General features: G+C 50.4%; 5 protein-coding genes across 5 annotated transcripts; 2 read left to right on the forward strand and 3 right to left on the reverse strand.

Moving 5' to 3' along the window:
• Positions 1–707: 707 nt before the first annotated feature.
• On the reverse strand, positions 708–4,464 carry FSUBG_545 (cargo-transport ypp1; the record flags this gene model as incomplete). The annotated part of the gene is made up of 4 exons (XM_036683547.1): positions 708–1,289; positions 1,346–4,218; positions 4,276–4,387; positions 4,459–4,464. 4 exons carry the CDS (start codon positions 4,462–4,464, stop codon positions 708–710), a joined length of 3,573 nt encoding a protein of 1,190 aa, XP_036544068.1.
• A 713-nt stretch (positions 4,465–5,177) lies between these two features.
• Positions 5,178–7,514, forward strand: FSUBG_546 (uncharacterized protein; the record flags this gene model as incomplete). The annotated part of the gene is made up of 2 exons (XM_036683558.1): positions 5,178–5,519; positions 5,568–7,514. 2 exons carry the CDS (start codon positions 5,178–5,180, stop codon positions 7,512–7,514), a joined length of 2,289 nt encoding a protein of 762 aa, XP_036544069.1.
• A 246-nt stretch (positions 7,515–7,760) lies between these two features.
• Positions 7,761–8,600, reverse strand: FSUBG_547 (WW domain protein; the record flags this gene model as incomplete). Its single annotated transcript, XM_036683569.1, has 1 exon — positions 7,761–8,600. The coding sequence occupies one exon, from the start codon at positions 8,598–8,600 to the stop codon at positions 7,761–7,763; it is 840 nt and encodes a 279-aa protein (XP_036544070.1).
• Positions 8,601–9,317: 717 nt separating this feature from the next.
• FSUBG_548 (xyloglucan endo-transglycosylase) lies at positions 9,318–10,472 on the forward strand (the record flags this gene model as incomplete). Its single annotated transcript, XM_036683580.1, has 1 exon — positions 9,318–10,472. The coding sequence occupies one exon, from the start codon at positions 9,318–9,320 to the stop codon at positions 10,470–10,472; it is 1,155 nt and encodes a 384-aa protein (XP_036544071.1).
• A 1,402-nt stretch (positions 10,473–11,874) lies between these two features.
• On the reverse strand, positions 11,875–13,403 carry FSUBG_549 (MEAB; the record flags this gene model as incomplete). Its single annotated transcript, XM_036683591.1, has 3 exons — positions 11,875–12,191; positions 12,244–12,949; positions 13,206–13,403. 3 exons carry the CDS (start codon positions 13,401–13,403, stop codon positions 11,875–11,877), a joined length of 1,221 nt encoding a protein of 406 aa, XP_036544072.1.
• Positions 13,404–14,691: the final 1,288 nt, after the last annotated feature.

Below are 14,691 nucleotides of genomic sequence, written 5' to 3' on the forward strand. Positions count from 1 at the left end.
CCACGCAGACGTCTTCCACCTCTTTCTTGCCCTCTTCCTCTTTTGCCTCTGCCTAGGCATGATCTGTTATACAGCAGCCATCATGCTTCCTGCACCGCCTCTCAGGCAGCGAGCACCTATCGCCACTTAGTGCTTTCATGAGAAACACCAGGTCTGGAGCTTGAGCGACACACAGAAGGATTTGAAGAGACAGATCGAGGGATGCAAAGACAGAAGTGAAACGTCAAAAAGCAAAAGGGTTCTACTTGGCTTAATCTGTTCTCTTCGGCAGCAAACAGTTTTAGTCCGAACAGCGATACGTTTTACGTAGCGATATACTGAAACAATTGATAGTGTTGACTAGGAAGCATATTCAGAGTACAACCAGCTCCTGAATACTATTATCCAGAATTCTTGAGTAGGCAAAGTAGGATTCTCACCATCCAGGTCGAAGTTTGTGACTAGATTATGCTTAAATTAATCCCCTGTGTCCTAGAACTGACAAGATTGTGTTAAAAGTCTATGAGATAGTGTATGATGAGTGTTTGCACGAGGTACACAAAGTAAATAATTCAGAGTGTTTGTATCGCAAAGAAGAGAAGAGTTATAGGCGCAGTACCACTCCATGGAACACAGTATAAACGGCTGAAAAAAGAGCAACATAGGCCATTGGTAGTTTTCTCCGTTCAAAGGCCCTATTGGATATTGTCTGAGCCCCAAAAGGCTCATCAAATAATGTACCCTCCCCCAGTCAAGCAGCGCCAATCCCGAACACCAGTCCCCTCTTCAAGTTCCACACACCACCAAAGCACCTCCTTTGCTTTATCGGGCTGGCCACTCTCTTCGTAGGCGCGGCCCAGTGTGAACCACGCCTCAGATGAGTTCCAGCCGGAACCAAGCTTGGTGAGTGTCGAAAGGAGGGCATACGCACGATCACGAGCCGCAAGACGGTCGACAAGTGGTAGACGGGTGGCCTTATACGCAGCAGGAAGTTCGTCGTCGTCCATGGGTTCCCTGGGAGTAAATTGTGTTTCTGGTGAAGGGCCTAGGCCGAGGGGTGTCGAAGGCAGGGGAGAGACTGCATGGCTGCTCGAATTTGGCTTTGAGCTATTTCCTATGTTGAGGTTAAGCAAAGCATCCTCCAGAGGCGGAATCGGAGGTGGCGGGAGGAGATCTTCACTGTAAATATCGAGCAGGATGTTAGAAAGGCCGATAATTGCAGTGGGATGATTTGGCGTATGTGTGAGGGCGGTTTCAAAGTCGTTGCGAGCTAGATAGGGGGCTCCTTTCGACAGAGACAGTTGACCAAGCTATGAGGAATATTAATACACATCACATGTCCTACAGGGAGGGGGCTGTATCTTACCTCTGCGTATAGATCACTCCATAGATCCTCTACAGTCTTCTTTTCGGCCCAGCTGGGAGGCCTGAGGGCACCTGAACCAGAGGGATCCCTAGCCAAGTCGGCCTCGAGGCTCTGAATAAGTCGCTGCGCTTCTGTGATAGCTCCCTTGGCATCCTCTCTCATACCTGCTCTGCGGTAGAACCCAGCAACCATGAGCCAGACTCTTATCAGGAGGACCACTCGTTGAGCCCTCTCCTTATCCTTGGGGAAATGGACCAGCGGCAAGATGCAAGTGGATGCGTAAGCGTTGTCAACTGATAGCTCAGAGTAGTCGGTTGACTTCGTTTGCGTTGAGAGATACGAGTTGAGGTGTCCTATAGGCCGCCTTGAGAAAGATGAGCCTCTCGTTGCGGAGTGTCGTTTACTTGAGTAAGTAAAGAAGTCCGATTGCTGCTCGGTTTCTTCAACCTCGCCGTTTGGACCAGCTGGTGTGAAAAAGACATCTCCATCGACAACTGTAGGTCCATGGGCAGACGAGATAGCCCCGATGCTAGAGGATCGCTGTCGGCTATGGCTCCGATCACGCTTCTTCAGGCTGTTACTTCTACCCGTAGCACTTCTATTGCGACGCACTGAAGATGCTGATGTCCTTGGCCGCGACTCTGCCAGGGATCCGTTATCTCCCGTAACCTGAATCGTCGGCGCACTGCTGCGCATGGTCGCTGCAGTTTGAGGTCTGGGGTTCCTGTCGCCCGCGGCAGTGTAGACCTGCCTCGTAGGTGGTCTGGATCGATCATTGCCGCCAAAGATGGTTCCCCTAATGCTCCTAAGCGTGCCAGAAGTTTTGGGTGGCTCCACGGCCTTGGGAGGGTTTAGAGTGGGTTGGGCTGCAACGTTGCCGAACAGTCTCGAGAAGAGAGTCAGCAATTCGAAGCTGGCATTTACAGCCACGTCTGGGCCTTCAAGTAGCTCGACCAATGCAAGTTGTGTCATCTTCACCTCCAGGATGCTCTCCTTTTCACTATCATCCATATCGTCGACGAGGCCATGTTTGTCTTCTGCAGTATCTTTTTCCGCCTCGTTGAGGTGCTCGCTTCTATAGGCTTGGTCGGCCTTACCAAACAGAACTGTAGTATCTTTAAACTGTTCCAAGGCACCCTCGCAAGCCCTCGCGGCCATGCTATAATCTTGCCTAGCACTGAGCAGGAGAGCGAGCAGATGCCAAACAGGAATAAGAGAACGCTCTTGCCAATATGGCCCATATACCAGATCGTAGTTCTCTTCCTGATCCTTGCTTGCTGTCAAGGCAGTTCTGACTGTCTCAATCGCAGCAGTCAACTCTCTTCGCTCAGCCAATAGAAGGCCAAGAGCATAAAAGCTCCTAATATCCTTTGAGCGCCCAAGCTCAGCTGCGAGAGACTTTCTCAGACAGCGAATAGCTTTTTGTTGAATTTCGGTTCTAGCCGAGGCTTCATATGTGATTCTTGACCAATGAGCCTGGGACAGGCCAATAGCTTGCCATGCAAGGGCAATAGTATGCGGTGCCACGGGCGGATGTGAAGCGCTAAGCTCATTGTGTTCCGAAATTACAGGCGTGGGGTTATCTTGCGAGGTGATCTGCGGTAACTTTGCCAACCAGTCTTCGAGCTCGGATCCAAGCTGGTGCGCTTTTTCCGCTGCAGATCGTTGGCCATATCGACAGAGAGCCAAAATACACTGCGAGATTGTTTCGAGGACAGTCGCATCGTCGTCCAGACTAGGCTCAACAAGTCCGGTTTTGTCAACACGAGCCTTGCCCTTTTTGACAATCTCAAGGTAGGAGTCGAAGGCCTTGAAAGCGAGGTCGAATTCGGCAACCGAAAGGTGAACGAGGAAGAGAGACCGAAGGATAGATGTTGAATGGTACGTCTTCATAGCCGCACTGTAAAGAATATCAAGAACTCCACGGCTCAGGCTGCTTCGCCCACCCTGACCAAGGTCCTTTTCACTCCATCCTCGTCCACAGAGGATGGACCAGTTTCGTAGTACCTGATTGACAAACGCTTCGACTTCCTCACGCTCCTCATCGGCTCTGGGGAAGGATGTCTCGCCTAGCAAAAGTGTCTGGTACGTAGCCTCGGCATGCTTAAGCTCAATGCGCAGCTGATTCCGAGGTGAAAGGTCGCCCGCTGTGTTGCTCACAAACCCGGTAGGAAAAGGTTGATCGGTATCAACAATGGATGAGAGGGCAAAGTAGTACTCTCTCCATACCGTTCTTCGAGGTACAGAACCCTTGAAGCCGTATCCTCCTGTGACAGGGGTAGACATAGTATCCCAGAATCGTGCCCACGCTCGATAGCCCGCCATAGAATCAGCGTCGACCTGTGTGATTTCGTTGCTTCGGTATGCTTCGCCTGAGAGCATGCAATATTCTGTGAGGAACAGCTCTGACCAGTAGCGAAGCTGTCTTCCCATGCCCTGTTCTGCCCAAACTCGTCCGAGTGATGGAAGACCAGCTCGGTAGGCAGAGAGTGCCTGCTTCAACTCGCCGCTGCGCGCAAGGCAGTTAGCTTTGAGATACGCAGCTTTGAGTGAGCAAACACTCGTCCATTCGGCGCTTCTGTCGGCTGGGTTGATCTCGCCTTCCTCCAAGTTGTTCTCGGGTAGTCGACTGACACAGAGATTATAGTCTCCTAATGTCCAGTGCAACCAACCCGCGCATACTTCAGCCTGGAATCGGTCGTTCTCGTGGGCGGCTTCCTCGTCAATTGCCGCTTCGAGCTTTGGTAGTTGATCTGTAACATTGACATCGCCTGTGTTTACAGCAGTTGTTGGCCGGCCCTCGGTGTTAGTGTGAGCTGCAGCTCCCGTCGTTTTGGCAATGGCGCATTCGGTTTCGGCTGTCAAAGCGAGACCTAATTGAACAGTATTAGCTTTGTGGCCGCCACGAAGCTATTCGGAGAATGACGTACAAGCTCTGTCGGGAGCATGCTTGCGGACTTTGCGAACAAGCTCCGGGACCAGGTCCCAGTTGCCGTCGCAGCGGGCATGGTCCAGCTGATTAATGTATTGCACGGCCTTGGGCTATAGAGCAGCAGCGATACAGAGTCAGCTTCGTCAGGCATAATCGGCGAGGGCGTTTTGTTTCGTCTTACACCCATGGTTCGTTGGAAACCTATTTCAGGGTTTCAGGAGATCGGTCTCGGACTTAGACTACCTAGCAAATAGATGGCGCCAAGTGCATAGCGAGGAAGATTGGATTGCTAAATAGATTTGAATCCTCTGATGAGGGGCTTAGGAGAGTTACAATATCGAATATAACGGTCACAAAAGTCAATCGTGATGTTTCAGAGGCCGCCTGAGGTGAATGGTATGTATAATTGCGGTCTCTGGACTTTCCAGGTGGTCAAGGTCGTATTTGCTGGAGATGAGAGCTGCTGGGACGACGTAACTCAGCTCATAAGCCAATCAGTGCCGTTTAATACAGCACGGTTGGATCCACTGTCAGGGGTCTTCCCGTCAGTCAAGCTAACCCACCTTTGGTATGCTTGTTGCTAGGGACCTAGTCTACTGGACTGGGAGCAGAAAAAAAGTTTCAATGGAGTCTTTCTTGATGAATTTACAGCTTCATCATAATTCCAGGTTATAAGCCGAGATTTCCAGTTGAGCTACTTAATTGGATACGGAATCTTTGTTTGAACATACCCGGACCTCTTGTGCGACTGCTGTACTCGCCTTTTACACGTGACGGCGCAGTATCAACTTTGAATTGATCTACTTTTATCTTGGCCAATATCTTCAAGCTTCAACTTGTCGCAAAGCATCTGAGACCTCACAACCCATCCCAGAAACCCTCATACAGAATCCATTAGTCATGGCTGCCTCACTACCACCCGACCTTCGGGTTCTATGCCGCAAGCTCACCTCAATTCCCCCAACTCAGCTCCCTCATGCGTTGCCATCTCTCATCAACCACATCCTACACTGCAAAGAAGCATTATCAGCACCTTCGGACCGCAAGGTCAAGGATAACTCCTCGGAAGCCGCTCAGCTTGTACACAAGCTCAAGGCTAGCATCACTACTCATCTGAATGGCCGGAGCCGTGAGGCCAGGTTCGCTGCAGTTGCTCTAATCAAGACTGTGGTTGACGTTGGTGGATGGGAGATCCTACGAGGTTGTCAACCATGGGTCACTGGACTCTTGTCTGTAGTTGAGGTAAGTCAGTACACTCAGTTCTATAGGGTCAATATTAACAATTTGCAGAAAAGCGATCCCATTGCTTCAAAGGAGTTGGCCATTGTGACTCTTGCACGCATCTACATCTCAGTCCAGCCATATCAGACCCTTGTCCGAGAGATTGCCACACCAACAATCCCAACATTTGTTACGGCTTGTATAAAGCTCATCAGCTTGCCCAAGAACGGCGAGAAACTTCAAACGCCCCTGCCCGTCATTGAGACTATTTGCGACGCCTTATCAGCCTTGATTCCTCTTTACCCACCAACTATTCGGCCTTCAAACTCCAAGCTCAGAACAGCAGTCAAGCCTTATCTCGTTCCTACACAATCAGATGAGACTGTCATTCAACAAAGCCTTCAACGAGCTTCGCGAAAACTTGTTATCTCGCTTCACCATGTCGCGGCCAAGTCAGGAGGTAGTGATGAGTGGGCCAAGCTGATCGACACTCTCCTGAAGGAGCTACACTCTACAGCTGACCAGGTCCTTAGAGCCGTTGAAGAATCATGGGAGGGAACAGGCGGCTTCACTCGATCGCAAGTTGAACTCGATAATGAGCCACACGGTGGTGGCTCATCTGCGGACGAGCTCCCAGCCTGGTCAGGAATCAACGCTGGGGCTGATCGTTTAATTGGCCTCTTCCAGTACCTGTCTGATTGTTTGCGATATCCTACCAAGGCTCCCGTCACGATACCCACAAGCGCACTTGTCGACGCTGCATCTCGGTTACTACTCATAGCCAGACTCTCGCCCAAGTCCCAAACGTGGGATCAAGCGCTTCAGACCAACGCTGCGATTGCCAGGGAAGAGAAGGATGAGCTTTGGGCTGCGCTACCAGATATTCACATCGCCGCTCTGCACCTCGTTGAAGCATTGTTCCAGCGCCTGGGTCAGAACGCTGTGTCTATTGCCCCAGAGGTCCTTGACCACCTTGTCCGAGTATTCAAGTCAGGTATCAACCTTCCCACAGTCCGAACGACCGGATATACTGTCCTCAAAGAGATCTTGCTTATCTCTGGCCCAACACTATCTAAGCCTTCGGTTGGTAGCTTGGACCCTGTATTTGGCGCTTGCTGTCGTGACTTGCAACAAGATGCAGGTCACCTTAAAGAGGCTGAAAAGCCAGCGGCAACTGGCACCGATAGTAAGAAGAACAGCATCGCCGCCAACGCTGATCTTTTCCTTCAGCCTCAAGCTGGCGCCGTTGTCTCAAACCCGTCCCTAGAGCCTAAGCACAGGGCCGCTGCTGCCAACCTCTTGGCCGTTATTCTGTCAAAAGTACCACAGCGACATCTCAAGGCTTCTTTGCGTGGTCTTGTTGACCAGACAGCTATCTTGACAAATAGCCGTGACGCTATGCTGGCAAGTGTTCTCAACCCATACAAGGACCAACGTGGCCGAGTGTATCCCAGCATTCTTCCTCATCTTACTCAACAATTCCCTGATGACAAAGGTCTTGAGATCCTGCGTACCAACATTCGTGCGGGTGCTCAGAGTCTCGCTGAGGGTGAAGAGTCATTAGAGGCTCTCCCTATCGAAGAGGAGGAAGAGGAAGAGGACCAAGATGAGGAGATGAAGGATGGTGATGTCGAAGAGCAAGATGCAGTGCCTGAAAAGAAGGGTGACTTGTTCAAGCCAGGCGTATTGCCCACAGTTCTACATGCCGAGAAGAATCTCCCCATTCAGAGCAATCCATTTGCTCCTATCGAGAAGGCTGCTCCCTCAACTGAGAATGGCTTCGCACGGGCATCCTCACCGCCAAAGCGAAAGCACCAAGGTCCGGATTCTGCACCTCCCAAGAGACAGGTTTTGGAAAAGTCGTCTTCTCCTGACCGTGTTCTCCCTGCGCCAATACCAAAGGCCCCAGTTGTGGCCAAGGAACCTGAAGAGGAAGAGGATGACGACGATGATGATGATGAGAGCGTTCATCTCAATATGGAATTGGACGATGATGAGGATGAGGATGAGGACTAGCCATTTCACGAGACATAGAAAAGTAATTTGAAGACATGTATTGGGGTATAAATATATGTGAACCGATCCCTTGCCTTCTAGCCTTCGCCGACCTTCTTCTTAATGCGCGATAGCACGTCTACATCCAAAGTGGCCGTCGTCTCTTCAATCAAATCCAGAAACGGCCCACCAACTCCTCCCTACCATAAGAACGCCTGAAGCAATGAAGCCACCTAGTATACGAAAATAGAAAAAGTTCCGCTAGTCTCAGTCCCTGAGCCAAGCACGACGCTTTTCCTCCTTACGAGCCCTTCGCTTCTCTTTGAACTGCTTCAGTTCAGCCTTGGAAGGCTTCTTCCCTGAACGCTCTGCCTTCAAGCTTCGACCGTCATGGGCATTAGCTGCGGCCTCAACGTCAAAAAAGGCGTTCATCTGGCGCTTTGACTTGGCTTCGTCACTATGACGCTCGGGCCCTAGGCCAGCTGCTTGGAACTGGCCTGTGAAGCGGTTGAACGTTGCTGTAGCGGTGTATATCTCTGCAGGGTCGGCAATCCCAGTGCTTGTGGTCGCAAATTGGCCTTCCTCCTGTGTGCCTTTTGCGTACCAAGCGTTGGGATCGTAATCGCCATGGATCGCCGGGTTGTAACCTCCAGCGACAGGTTTCTCTGAAGCTGGAGGTTGAGGAACACCTGGGGCGGTACCTGGGGCAGCGGGTATAGGAGTGCTCGTGGCAATACGAGGGTTATCCCACTGAGACTTTCCGGTGAAACGATTCACAAAGAACCAAGCCTGCGTGTTTAGGTCCCACTGACAGTCCCAACCATCATCCTCTTGTTGCGGTGCAGGCTCGTTGGGCAACGGAGGGCCACCAGGTACAGTTTCGCTTGGCAAAGGTGGTCCACCTGGCGTTGGTTCGTTCGGAAGAGGAGGCGCATCCTTATCATCGGGGGCACTATTTGGGTCCTTGGGAGACTCAGAGGCCTCTCCGTCTTCGCGATCAGAACTCTCCTCCGCTGGTTCGATTGCGCCGTCGCGCTTCGGCGACTCTGGCTTTGGCGATTGGGCTGCGGGCTCCTCTACGCCTGTGGATGGCTTAGGCGACGACATGGCGATTATTGCGGTTTTTGTTGCGATGTTGAAGCGTCTATCATCCCAAAAATGAGTTTACGAAAATCGACAGTGTCATCATGATACTTATGCACCTGGAGTTTATCTTAGCAAAGATGAGCGAGTGTGGTTGTTGTCCAAGTAAATGGAGTCGCAGGCTACGCTTCACATAGCAAGAGTGCTTTATGCACGTCGTCGAAAAGCGAATCGTTGTTGGTGACGACGCAGGATATAAAGAGATGGTAAATGCAGATGCGAATAATAATGAAGAATGAATCAGCGGCGCCTGTAATGCTGCATAAATTAGGCGGGGGCCTTCCCGGTAAAGCGGACTATGCTGGTCACGTGACACATTCAACCTCCAAGCTTGTCACTCTAGAATGTCCTGGAAATACAACTCGTAACCTTGCATCTCAGTGCTATACAGCAACCATAGGTAGTATCTGACCTACTGCGTCTAATTAGCGAAGTTCATCATATCAGGTCAATCCGTAATTGACTGGCATTATTGTAGGATGGCGTCTTACTTGTCCAAGGCCTCCCGCGAGGAAATGAGGCTAAGCAAAGCCTCGACCGTTCTGAATGGGCAAAGACCTCAAGGAGGCCCGTAAGCCAATTCAATAGCTTTCAGCTCTTACTTAGCATTTATCAACGGCAATGCATTCGTTAATGCTTTGTCTCTTCTTCTGTTGTTTTGTGGTTGATTAGTTTACAGCCATGTTTTGGCCAAGTCGCTTGTTTTATATACATCTCACTGTGTTAGTAGCCGCAGTTCATGGATCATCAAACGATGAATGTGACTGCTATCTCACTAATGGCACCAACTCTGCATATTACTCACGACACAGCTTCTATGACTACCGAAACCTTGGGGACTATGCGGGAGTTCCCAGCCCTATTCAAAATGCTTCCAGAAAAGCAGGCGTAACAAGCGACTATTTCAACAGCGACACTTGGGATGACAGCTGGAGCATACAAGACTGGAGCAACCGCGGGAAAGGCGTCAGTCTCTCAGGGGATGCAACTGTCCTAATGATCAACTCCCCCAACAATATCTACGTTGAAAAGAATGACGACAAAGACGCAGCCTCGGATACGTTCCTCACCATGCGAACTATGCGGCTGCCCGGCTTCCAAAGCGCTGCAGAGTTCGAGTCTGTGTCGACATATCACTACGTCTCAGTACGGATGCTCGCCCGTGTCACCGGCAGCGCGGGTGCATGCATGGCTATCTTCACGTACCTCGGGGGTGAAGAGCTAGCCGATGTACAAGAAGCTGATATCGAGATCATGACTCGCGATCCCAAGAACCGGGTCCAGTACACAAATCAGCCTTCTTTCACGGAGGATGGCGATGATATCCCCAAGGCTACTCGTAACGGTACCCTCCCCAAGGGTGTTGAGTGGGATGGTTGGGTTGTGCACCGATTGGACTGGACGCCCAAACGCTCTACATGGTATGCTAATGGTCAAGAAGTTGCCAGCATAGAATTCCAGACACCCAAGGACCCGGCACAGATCATTCTCAACGCTTGGAGCGACGGCGGTTCGTGGAGCGGGAATATGAGCCTCAATGGTGCAGCATATATGCAGATCCAGTGGATCGATATGGTGTATAATGTCACAAAAGACCACGAGAAAAAGAGAAGTTTCGATGGCCGTAGGTTGGAGAGCGATACTAAACAACAAGACGATGGGCTGGTACGGCGAGATGCTCGTCAGGGTGCATGTAAGGTCGTCTGTAGCATCGATGAGGCGGATAAGGCTGGAGAGACCAAGATACTTTCGAAGAGTGCGGCGTCTCACATGCTGGATATGCCATACTGGACAAGGATGATTGTGTTTGGATTCATGCTTTTGGTGTATATATAAAGCGTTAAAGCGTTGGAGTTTATTTCCAGGGTGATTCAAGTGTGCGTCGAACCGTTTTACATGATTGAGCTCATGAATGACATAACGTTCAGGCCGGGTAGCACTGATCTAACGGCCAGATATTAAGTATTCCCCTTTTTCTCACACTCTCATCAAACAAACTCACACTATCGTCGATCATCTAGGGTTACAAGTCCCACTGATTATCCCGCATCCGTTCCGACCCGCACCCGACTTCAGATCACAAGCCTCGCCCCAGTGTCAACCAACTTAACAAATAACAACTGGGGACTGAAGCAGTGAAGCCATTAATAACACTTACATAACGCATAGCAAGCCTCGTGGGAATTCGGCACTACGCCAAGATTCACCTTGACTTTTTTGACCTTGTCCCACATCGTGTGGCATCTTCCCCAGTCTAAGTCTTGCTTGGTTCCTTGTTGGCGTTTTGTCTATGATCGTGCATTTCTGGGGCAATGTTGTTGACTGGAGGTTCAGGCGCTGTCCCACACGTTGAGATCGACGAGAGACAATGAGCATGAGTTACTGGAGAGCGATACATGTTACAAAAGATGATATTCAATGCGTGCTTCGTTACGCAATTGCTATCTATGTACAAGTCCCATGTCCCGTTATAACCAACTATTGTACGATTTGATATCTCAAGAATAAACACCGCTTTCAACAGATCCTTTGTCTGATCATATAACTTTTAGAAACCCTCAAACATTGAGTCTTCAGTCAATCCAAATCCCGACATCGTAATATAATGCTAGTTTTCTTTTTTCCAGTGTCCTTTCTGCGCCACTGCCCCATCAATTGTTTTGAGCCGACAGGTAAATCTCGCTCTTGAAATGATTTGTCGTTAAAAGTTGTGAGAAGCGATAATTAGGTGCTTTTGTATATAGTACTGCTAGAGTTGTTCAACACGATATAATCTCTATGCTGAAGTGTTCTGTCTTTGCTTGTAGTCGTCAAGTCCTTCGACATGCCTTGACAGCAGAATGCTACCATAGCACTACTCATCCCCAGCGCGATATGACACGGAGAATGCGTATGACTATAGGCCTCGCTGTGGTGAGCCTGTTGCTCAAGTCTATTGCGGTGGGATATATCTATCGCACATCCCGCAGAAGAGTCAACAAGTCAATCGCGTCGAAATTGCCTTTCAATCAAGTGCGACTGTTAAGTGTTCTTATCTTCATGAAGCATGCCAATGGTGCGTGAGGTTTTATGTAAGGAGTGGTTGGTTTCTCAACCTCCAAACTCTCGACCATGAATTTCAAGACTTGAGCAGAGCTGACGAAAGTATGGCGTCTCCCGTGATAGCAGCTCTTCAGGCGTCCGTCGATGAATGGACCCTCTAGGTGACCAATTCCAGAGGTTTGTTCGAGCTCCGAGTTCACCTCATGTTGGCTTGTTCGAACTGAAATTGTTGCCCGTTGGGGAATGCCATGCTAGCACTCAATCCAAAGGGGTCCCAGTCCAAACCATTCTGGTCTAGAAGCTGGGTCATTGATGGATATTGCGAGTGCGAGGTTTGTGGCTGTTGGACGGGTTCATGAGATGGTGTCATCTGGTGTCCTGGTCCGCTAGAGGCAGGCGACATCATCATAGGCTGTTGGTTTTCACCATTGTAGCCTGAAGGGTATCCTCCATGGCCAGCTGGTGTTTCGATTTCAGGCTCGTCAATCATGCCATCTTGTTCATATTCTTGCTCTAAATGGTTCGTTAGGATGCGTTATCGATGAAATGGCACGAGAAAACTTACCAAGCTGTTCAATATGGTTTTGGAAGGCAGGAGTAGGGTAGTAAGAAGCTCCAGATCCTGCTTGACCTCCCCGTCCACCGTTCTGCATCATCGATGATCGAGGTACCTGTGTGCTCTGAGGCATCTGTTGCTGTTGCTGCTGGGACATCTGCTGGCGCGACATGCTAGTCATCGAACCCCTCATCGACATGTTATCCGAGGCTGCAGGAGAGAAGGCGGAGCCAGTATTACTCGGTGAGTTGGAATGAGACGATGGTGTAGGTCGATTCTTGGGTGAAGTAGCATTCGAATGAGGTTGCAGCGGAGGAGGCAGCACTGGTACAGGCTCAGCCTTAGGGGCGATGTTCGAGTTTGATCGTCGAGACTGGTGGTGTCGGTTCATAATCGCACGTTGGATAGGAGGAGGCTGAACGAGGTTCTGAGGCATATGGGTTGGTCCCAAGTTAGGACTACCCGTCTTGGCGCGAAGCTCAGCCTGGACATCGATTCCCTTTTCGAGGAGAATACGCTCGAGAAGCGAGTTTTTGTATCGAAGCATCAGACACTCATCGGCAGCAGTGCGGTGAGCCGCCTGGAGGTTGTGGAGGTTGGACTCATGGACGCGGATGGTCTCTTCGAGTTGCTTTATGTATTCAGTTCGGCGTTCACGGAAAGCAGCTTGAGCCTGTCGGTTCCTCTGTTTTCGCTCTTCGGAAGTCGCATATATCTTTTCATGTTCTGTTAGTCACTGTTTAAGGTCGGATGTATATGTGCGTCATGTTGTCTTGAAGAGAGACACAATGGGTAAGACCCGAGGGGAGAGCGGGGAAACTGAGTTGTCGAGGTAATGTCTTGATCTATCCCAGGGCCCATCGTGTTGGTTCACAAAGAACTATCCATCCTCATAGATAGACGGAAAGCAGTGTGTAATGTAATGTAGTGTGCATATGGTGTAAGTAAAAGGAAAACAAGACAAGACTTACAGGTTTGCGGCCGCCCTTCCTCTTGGGCTGCTGAGGCTCTTGGGTGGCATTGGCAGCAGAGGCTATCGTAGGGTGATGATCGCCCTCAGGGCTGGAGCCAACGAGAGAGTCGGTCTCTTCCCGAGAATGACCGTTTAGGCCGTTGAGATGATTGTTGTTGTTTTGGTGTTGCGCAGGATCCGCCTTATCGATTGACATCTTGTCTGCCATTACCCAGACCGGGCTACTAGACGATTTGCCGCGCAGCGGCAAACGCCCCAGAGACGCAAAACGGGAATTCTGTTACGTGACGAGGTGGAACAACGTCAAGACGACGACGGGCGCAAAGAATCAAGACAGGCAAGTGTGCGCCCGTTGGGTTTTTGCTTTGCGGTTGCGGGCGTAGGGAGAGCGGGCGCAAGAGATAGGAAATGCAGCCCGGATTGGGGGTCGTACGGGGGTCAACAGCGTACTGGAGTGTGAAAAAGGTCCTTATCAGACGCAGAAACGCAGACAAACCCAAAAACGCTTGGCTTTCAGAGATGGTACTGGCTGAGCGACAATGATACGCGCTGCGTCTAACAAGCGCCTATCAGTTGTAGGTCGCAGGTAAGGGTCTTTGAGAAACGTAAGAAATTCTACCAAGAGATAAAAGACGGGCTGTAATTCGCGTCGAGTTCTTGGGGGGGACAGTTGCGATAACAGAGAAGGGGATCACTCAGGCCGCAAGGGAATACGGTTTTATGTAATGTAAATTAAGAGGAGGGGGCAGCCTAAGAAACTCCTTCTTTTCTCTGTCGACTCGAGGGCCTTAGCCCTTGAGCCAATCAAGGGCTCGTATCCGAGGGATGAGAGTGGGCTTCCAAGGCCCATAAGTGGAGCAAGGAGACATCCACTAAAAAAACCAGTCCATCTCAATCTTCACCTTAAATTCTTCACCATGGCCCCTTCAAACCATCCATCCATCGTTAAACCATGGGTAGTGCACGGTCCCATCGTGATCTCCTTTTAAGCATTTCATTCACATGAGGCATAAAATCGTGAAGTGTTCAATCAATCGCCAACAAACAGCACACGCAGCGTCTCTCGCAAGGGGCGAGTGAGAATCGAGTCTACCATAGCAAACCACACCAGACCAGCCCACTCGCACTCCCACAAGACGCTGCAGCCATGCATGCCCTGGCACTCTCACATCCCACTCAACCTTGGAACTAACTCTTCTCGCCCATCCTCTTTACGGTCGAGCTGAACCCAGGATGGAAAGGACTAACCTGGGTCTGGTGTGAGACAGTGGGATGCCAGAGATACGCTCCCTGATAAGGATCCAAATGGTCCTTTCGATGCTTGAGATTTGAAGACATACAAAACCATCAGCCCCTCGACCGTCATCATCAACAAAGCTTTGTTCGTTTATCGCTCATGTGTCGTCTGGCCGCCGGCTGAATGTTCGCTCGGCCGCCGGGCCTGGCCACTCTGTCCGTTGGCTGAACTGATCGGCAGCTGTAAC

This window comes from Fusarium subglutinans, assembly GCF_013396075.1.
Source record: "Fusarium subglutinans strain NRRL 66333 chromosome Unknown NRRL66333_c0000002, whole genome shotgun sequence".
NCBI lineage: Eukaryota > Fungi > Ascomycota > Sordariomycetes > Hypocreales > Nectriaceae > Fusarium > Fusarium subglutinans.